Here is an 8,198-nt window from a genome sequence, read left to right on the forward strand (position 1 = left end):
GTGCCTCTAGGTTAGCTGGGAGGCAGCTGCTCTCCACACAGCCTCTGGGAGAAGAGGCCTTCCCACTGCCCTGTGTGCCCATGTTTCCAGCCTTCCTAGTAAGTAGTCCTCTGTCATCTCCAGAATTGTGTCTCTCTTAGATCTAAGAGTAAAACACAACCACTGAAGTGTTTGTAAGGTTTCGGGGTAATCTGTGTTTTGATACCTTGGCATTTCATGTCCATATGAGCCTCTGAGTGGTGGAGGCAGGTGGAGAAAGGAGCCCTGTGGTTGAGCCAGCAGTCAGAAACCCCCTGCAAGACCACTTGGTTTTGGAGACTCAGGAGAAGCATGGCAGGCTCCATGAGGGGAGGGTGTTAGTAAGCCAGCCCTCCCATGTTTCTGAGGAGAGCCAGACAGTGCAGGACTAGCGACATCATCATAGTTATCACCACCGCGGTTCTCATCTCTCTTGTTTATGACTATGTCTACAACCTGAAAGTCCACATTCCAATGAGGTCACCTTGACAGTGACTGATCTTTCCTCCACACAAAATGCTATCTGTGTTCCTCAGATGAACATCTTTCTTTCCTAGAAAATGAGCCTATTGGCTCAAAAGTGGTTATTAAAATTCTTTATTTTGTTCTGCCCACCACTTTATAAATATGTTGAGGAAGGACTTGGAGTGTTGTAACATAGAAAATTGGCTCTGAAGTTTGGAGAAAGGTGGATTTGAATCCTGGTTCCACCATTTACTAACCACATAGCTTAAGAAAGTTACTTTACTTCTGGTCCTCAGTTTTCTCACCTGTTAACTGGAATAGTACCCATCTCATTGGCTTCTTAAGAGATTCAAAGATTCAAATGCACATAATACCCCCAAGACAGTATCTGGCAAGGGTTCAGTAAATGTCATTGTTAATAGCAAAACCAGTTAGGAACATTAGTGCCCTTCCAAGAGCAAACCTTCTATTTGATTCTGTGAGTAGATGAAAATGAGGAAACTGATTTCACTAGCTATAGCTTGGGTTGGGGTAACAGAAGTATTGCTACATTTCTGTGTTTATACAGAGGAACAGAGAGGAAAAACCAAGGCAATGTAATCACCTAAAAATAAAGGAAGCCCCAAACCTCAGGGAGAGTCACAACCCTAACCTCAGGGATACTTCCCCTTCAAGAGTATGTTTTAGTGCTGAAACTGGTTTTATAGCCCCTGAGAATGAACAGAGGAAGGGCTAGGTATAAATTTGAATACATATATTGTGTTAAGTACATTGACCTTAAGAAATATATTGATGCTAATATTTTACATCAATCTATTTGGTGTTATTGCTTTATCAATGGATAAAATCCCATAAAAATGAAGTATTTGAGCACAGCAAGTTTCTTTCTATTTCTGACCACCTTTTCATGAAAATGAACATTTTATATAGTACCTAATGATACCACGAGGATTGTTAGTCTTCTCTTCCTTACTCCTAAATCCTCTCTCTTTCTTTGTCTCTCTTACACATGCGTGTGGGTGCACGCGCGCGCGCACACACACACGCACACACACACCTCTTTCTCCTCACATACATTTCTCTTCCTAGAAGTCTGAATTCTGCCTGAGGTCCTCAGACACAATTTTCTTATAACACTTCCCTCCGGGCCTGCTTTCTGACATCCCAATCATCTTTTCCTTCTTGCAGGTGGCCACATCAACCCAGCTGTGTCTTTCGCAATGTGTCTCTTTGGACGGATGAAGTGGTTCAAATTGCCATTTTATGTGGGAGCCCAGTTTTTGGGAGCCTTTGTGGGGGCTGCAACTCTCTTTGGCATTTACTATGGTGAGTAGCTTAAAGGTTATGGAGAGCTGGGCATTATTTGAAAACCAGAATTTCCTGGTAGGGAGAGGTGCAATATAGCAAGAACAGGAAGCACCCTATAATTGATAGGATATTCTAAATTTCAAACAATGAGGCCAATGCCTTATTGATATTTAAACTACCTGCTTGCGCCAAAGAATTTGAGCAAATTTATGAATCCTCTTAATGAAAATGGTGACAACTTAAATGTCCCAGAACTTAGGGAAACCTTTCTTTAGGCTCAAATCTATATCACAACACGTACCCAGCAGGGCAGCAGCTTTACCTCTGTATTCTCTGATTTGGCTGAGAAAAGAGGAGCTGAGTGGTGGCAAAGATTCAGCAGTAAGTGTTTAGAGACGGGATCTGGGAAACGCCTTTGAAGGAGGAAGCACAGCAGAGAAACAAGCGGGTCGCGGAGGCCTGACCCTCTTCTATCAACAGCCTGTCTTCCATTCTGCAACAGACTTCGGGGAAAACAGTATTGACCAGTCTTTAGTTCTTACTGTCCATAAGTAGCTGTGTGACTTAAACAAGTCATCTGACTGATGGACCTCAGTTTCCTTCTCTGGAAAATGAGAAAGATGAACTAGATGACTCCCAAAGTCCTTCAAACTAAGAAATATTGGGGTTCCAGGAAATCAACTTCTAAAACACTTCCATCTAATTTAAGGTGAACCTCCATCCATTGTGACTATCAAACTGAAGACCTTAGGAACTGGAATTGATGAACCAAGGCTTAGGGGAATAGGTTGTAAAAAAGGGTATTCCCCACGAAGTGTTTCTCCAAGAATTAAAGTCTAAGAGGATTAAAGAGGAATGTAAGAGTAGACCAGGAATGCAGACAGCAACCTTCTATGGCAAGAGAGGCCCAGGGTCAGTGCTGGCTGTGTCAATGGCTGCCATCCCCCTAGTTCTGAGGCCCCAGTGGCCATTCCCCATCTCTTCACTACACTGTGACATCTTCAGGTTTGAGAGTGTGTTATTAACAGACTACTGAGAACATCTCTAAGAACTAAGAATTCTGCCTAGAGCAGGTTCAAACCCCACTTTGGCTTTAGGTTGATTTTGAAAATTCTAAGATTTCCCCAAGAGCGTTTTGGTTCCCAGGAACCCACTGACGAAGGATTTGGTTCAAGTTTATAGTAAACCATCAGGGCCACCAAGAGCTTTCTACATTTGACCACTATCCTGGGATTCTCCCCAAGCATCTCTAAGACTATCATACTGTGAAGTCAAGAGAGATAGGCGATACCTGAGTGACTGCTGTTGTTTAGCACAAGGTCTGGCATAGGCTCCCCTCAACTCCTCCTAGAGAACACTAATGTGCCAGAGCTCTGTCTTCCATAGATGGACTTATGTCCTTTGCTGGTGGAAAATTGCTCATCGTGGGAGAAAATGCAACAGCGCAAATTTTTGCAACATACCCAGCTCCATATCTATCTCTGGTGAATGCATTTGCAGACCAAGTAAGTGTAGATTCAACAAAGACCTAACTTTGATGAAAAGACATGAACTAAGAAGGGAAATGTATTAGAGCATTATGGTCCTATCATAAAGGAAGGATTGTATTTCTAAAGTCAGAGGTCACTGGGCACAACCCAAGCTTTCTTAATAATTGTTTTGCCCTAGCAGAAGTTGATATCACTAAAAGACTACTCTGTTGCCTTTGATACATACACTTGTTTCACTTCAGTTGATGTCCAGAAAAGGGTGGATGACTGGACATTTCAACCCCTGTAGAGGCAAATGTGGTTCACTTTACTATCGTCGTCTCTGTTGTGCTCATGGTCCAAGTATGGAGGTTACAAAAGAAGACATGGTTATCTCAATTCAAGGACTGTGCAGTGTGGTAGGTGAGCCTGGGGTAACATGGATCTTCTCAGTTTCACCATGAGTCTAGGTTTATCCAAAATCTCAGGAAGATAAAAGATTCTCTGCCTTATTGATATTTAAACTACCTACTTGCGCCAAAGAATTTGTTGTGTAGCCAATAACACAACTATTTTGTTTGGTTTGTGTAGGATCAATATGGTCAGCCTAACGGACTCTTCCTCCCTTGCTGCTTGACCAGCAGAAGGCTGCTGGTCATTTTGGTCAAGGAAAGAGAGAGGGAGAATTTATACAGTGGGATAGATCAGTGTGAGCATGTGCATAAAATGGGTCTTCTATGCTCACCTCCATTCCATGATAGATGAAAAACTGTGCCCACTTGTTCTCATCCTTTTTCATTTCTACTTGATCAACGAACAAAACAGCAACAAGTGTTTATGAGCACTCACTATGTGTTCAGTCCTGAGTCTGGAGCTTGAAGGACTGATCAGTTCATGTGACTTGTAAAGATTCAAGATTCAGAGTTGGTATTTGAATTGAAATAAGATTTCTGTCCCTACCTCTCTGGCTTCATGAAATTACTAAACTTTATGAGTTCCAAATTTTTCGCTTGTAAAATGGGGACAAATATTAGCCCTCATCAGGTTACTTCTAAGGATAAAAATAATAATATGAAGAAAAGGCATTATAAACAGTATCTGCCCAGAAATTTAGAATCTAGTTGAAGAACAGAATGATCACATAAGAACAAGAACACAATGTAAAATAAAATATAATTAGATAGGAAATTGGACTATAGGGATCACATTAGTCATTTGGAGCAGAAAGTCAAAGTCAAGAAGACCTAGAAAAATAAGTAAAGTTTCAGTGAGAAAGATAGAGAGGTGGTTGCCAGAAAAAGGGGTGTATAAGCTGCAGTAATAGAAGCTTAGGATTCAAATGAAGTAATGAGGGTCTTACTCTACTCTTCACTGAGGGTATTAGACTCTTCTCCAAATGCCATATTTCTAGGGGAGAAACCAAAAAGATAATGATAGCACACAAGCAATGAGTGGAAAGCAGGGATATTTGGTCTAGATAGAGTATGGAAGCTTGAATGGGTGAAGGATATAGGTAATGGGACATGATAGTACTTTCAAAGACTTGAAGGGCTGTCAAGCAGAAAAAAAGATTAGACTTGACGTGTATAGTCACCTACTCCCAAAGAGATTTGGTGGGAGCACAACGCCTGGTATATAATAGGTACTCAAATTTTTTTGTCCTCCTTTTGCAATGCTAGGGATGGAACCCTGACCTCACACAAGCTAGGCAAGTGCTCTATCACTGAGCTGAAAAAATATTTATTAATTAATGGATGAATTCATAAGTGAAAGAAATTATAATGAAACAAAGTTATGATGAAAACAAAGTTATATTCAATAAAAAAAAAAAAAAAAACTTATCAGAAATGGCACCTGAGCCAAATACAAACTCTATTTCCCAAGGACAACCACCACCGGAGATGTTGGAGGCAAATCTGGTAGCCTGTATGTTCTAGAAAGTGAAGACTAAATAAGGGGGATTAATAATCAGAAGATTAAGTCTCTGGATCGGGACAGTGGGATACACCATCTTTGAGATCCTTTCCAGTTCTGAGAATGGTTAGCTGGTTGAAAATAGGTGTTTTCGAACTACAGAAAATTGGAGCCATCTGAAGGAAAAGGTCAGGAGGGCAGTTGTTTTATAAATTTAGGACAGCAACACAGAAAAAAGTATGGCGAGAGAAGAATGGAGGGAGGAGGAAGAACTCACTGAAGGTAAGATGGCAGGGATCCCTTAACTCTCTGGCATCAGACTTTTGACATCTCAGTTCCATCTTCCAATACCTGACTAATGCATCACAGCAGTAAATACCCGGCACATGGTGGGCAGTCAACAAATAATAATTTCCCTGTCCTTGGACAGCCCTCTTTCCTTCCCTCTCTATTTTCTTCTCTCTTTTGCTTTCCTAATGGAATCTTCTAAAATTTCACATATTCTCACAATTCCTATCCTTAGGATATTTCACAAAGCATCCTAGCCACAAGGAAATTGCTTGATATCTGGTCAGGGGAGGTCCAACGTCACTGATAGTTACCATGGCTTGACTGAAGTTCACCCACATACTATCACCTAAGTTTTCTTTATGTCCTTATCTCAGACCAAGTTGTAAGTTTCTCTAAGAATCATGATTTTTAAGCCAATTATTATATAAGACAAAGTAGAGAAAACAAACATTATAAAAAACCAGTGCTCCAACCATTTAGCAATCGCTGAAGATTCTCTGTGTTCCTTTGGCTTTAGAAGGAGTTCAGAAAAATGTCAGTTGTCAGTCAGCCAACAACCAGCAGAACTGTTGACCACCTTTACTGTACATGGGGGTCACCTTATCTCAATATTATTGTTTATCTCTAAATATTATTCAAGCATTTTTCATAATTTAGTTAATAATCATTCATTTAGCCAATAAATATTTATTAGGCACCTGCTGAGGCAAGTACAGCTCAAGTATTCCTTCTTTAGGGAGTTCAGGGTGAGATGCTCAATCTGGCAAAAAGATCATTCTTTTGCAAGGTGATTAGGGCAGTGGTGGAAGTAAAGTCAGAATGCAGTGGAATCTCAGGAGTAGGACCTTCTGCTCTTCTTGAGAGCCAGGAAAGGCTTTCCAGAGGAAGCTACCCTTAGAAGAACATGTCTCTGTCAATACGAATTCTTTTATTATTATTATTTTGGAAAACTTATTCAGTGGTGAAGAGTTGGGACTCTAAAATCAGTTACTGGGTTCTCATTTGTATTCTTCTGTTTTTTTCAGCTGCATACCTTTGAGCATGTGTCTTAAGCTCTTTCTACCCAAGTTTTCTCATCTATAAACTGTGAATAATAATAGAATTTATCTCACAGGATTTTGATGTGGTTTTAATAAGTAAAGCCTATGAAGTACTATGGGTAAAGTAGATGTACCATTTTCTTCAAAATGTGCCAACTGTTCATTCATATGAAACATAGTAAGTGTTCAGTAAATAATACATCATGGTTACATATTAAAGTAAAATAATAGTTTAGAAAGTTTAGAAAACAGAGAGGATAAAACACTAGCTATAACCCACAACTGCAGAATACCCGTTATCATTTTTGTAGGGTGTCTTATGACACCTACATTCTTTTTATGTGGGTTTTAAAATATAAAATAATACATATAACCTAATTTTTACTTAATGTCACAAGCATTTTAAGTGCTCATGTTTATAGTTTGAGTGACTATATAGTAGACTGTGAAATCGAGTTAGTGCTTTCCTTAGAGAGGTGTTCCTAGGTTGCTTCCAGTTTTTAGTACTATAAATAATGTTGAAGTAAACATATGTGTTTTATAACTATTCCATGTTTTAGATTTTTTTCTATGGCATAATTCTCAAGTGCCCAATAACATTAAGTAATATCAATAAGTTTATGTTTTTAAATGAATATTGTGATTGTTAAATTACTTTTCAAAAGCATGATATGTGTTTAGTTCTACTAGAAAACCCTTAAAGAACTGATCTTCCTTCCCTAACATTTGCTATTGTCTGCATTTCTTTTGTTACAAATCATATTTTCCCACTTGTTTCCTAATTTAATTTTTCTTTTACAATTTTTCTGTCAATTTCCTTTGCACATTTTTCTATTGCTGCTTTGCACTGTTTTTCTCACTAATTTGGACCAGCACATCACTCATTTTTCTAGACTACAGCTCATCTTTCCTTTTAGCTGACAGGTTAGCAGGATAGTGCTGATAACTGTCTCTAGAGCTGGATGCTCTAGGTCCAAACCTGCTGCAACTTACCAAGTGCACCCTCTTGGACAGGTAATTAATCTATAAAGAACAATTATGTTGGCATCTACATCTAGGATTGCTGTGGAAAGAAAACCCATGTGCTCACCCAGTGTGTGTTAGTTATTACTTAGTTTATTTTTACTATGAATGGGTGAATTCTGAGGTGGACAGTGGGCAGAATACAGGCTAAAACTCCTGTGTATTTTCTTCCTCTCCAGGTGGTGGCCACCATGTTCCTCCTCTTGATTGTCTTTGCCATTTTTGACTCCAGAAACTTGGGGGCTCCCAAAGGCCTAGAGCCCGTAATCATTGGACTCCTGATCATTGTCATTTCTTCTTCTTTGGGACTGAACAGTGGCTGTGCCATGAATCCAGCTCGAGACCTGAGTCCCAGACTTTTCACTGCTTTGGCAGGATGGGGGTTTGAGGTCTTCACGTAAGTAAGAATGGAGGGGAAGAGAGAGAGCGATAGGTGCAGCACCTCATGGGGAAGGCTAGGTTGTGACTGGAGATCCGGAGGCATGCAGACCAGAGCACAGAGGTGAAGGACACTCTCTGGTCATGAATGGGGACACTGCACTGGTTTCTTGTGGCATTGTGTGTGTATGTATGTGAAAGAGAAAGAGGGAGGCAGGAAGAGAGAGGCAGGGTCTAGGTAAATTCAATACAGATAGGCCTATTCCATATAATATAATAATAATATTCCCTA

At 40.0% G+C, this 8,198-nt stretch overlaps 1 protein-coding gene across 2 annotated transcripts in view; it reads left to right on the forward strand.

Annotated features, from left to right (window-relative positions):
• The window catches only part of AQP9 (aquaporin 9), a 41,179-nt gene that overhangs the window by 25,927 nt on the left and 7,054 nt on the right, over window positions 1-8,198 (forward strand). For both annotated transcript variants that reach the window (XM_079125939.1, XM_079125938.1), the window contains 3 exons: window positions 1,672-1,809; window positions 3,178-3,296; window positions 7,708-7,925. In XM_079125939.1, the coding sequence (XP_078982065.1) occupies window positions 1,672-1,809; window positions 3,178-3,296; window positions 7,708-7,925 (475 nt within the window). The remainder of the gene's footprint in view (window positions 1-1,671; window positions 1,810-3,177; window positions 3,297-7,707; window positions 7,926-8,198) is intronic.

The sequence above is a fragment of the Sciurus vulgaris genome (assembly GCF_902686455.1).
Source record: "Sciurus vulgaris genome assembly, chromosome: 2".
Classification (NCBI taxonomy): Eukaryota; Metazoa; Chordata; class Mammalia; order Rodentia; family Sciuridae; genus Sciurus; species Sciurus vulgaris.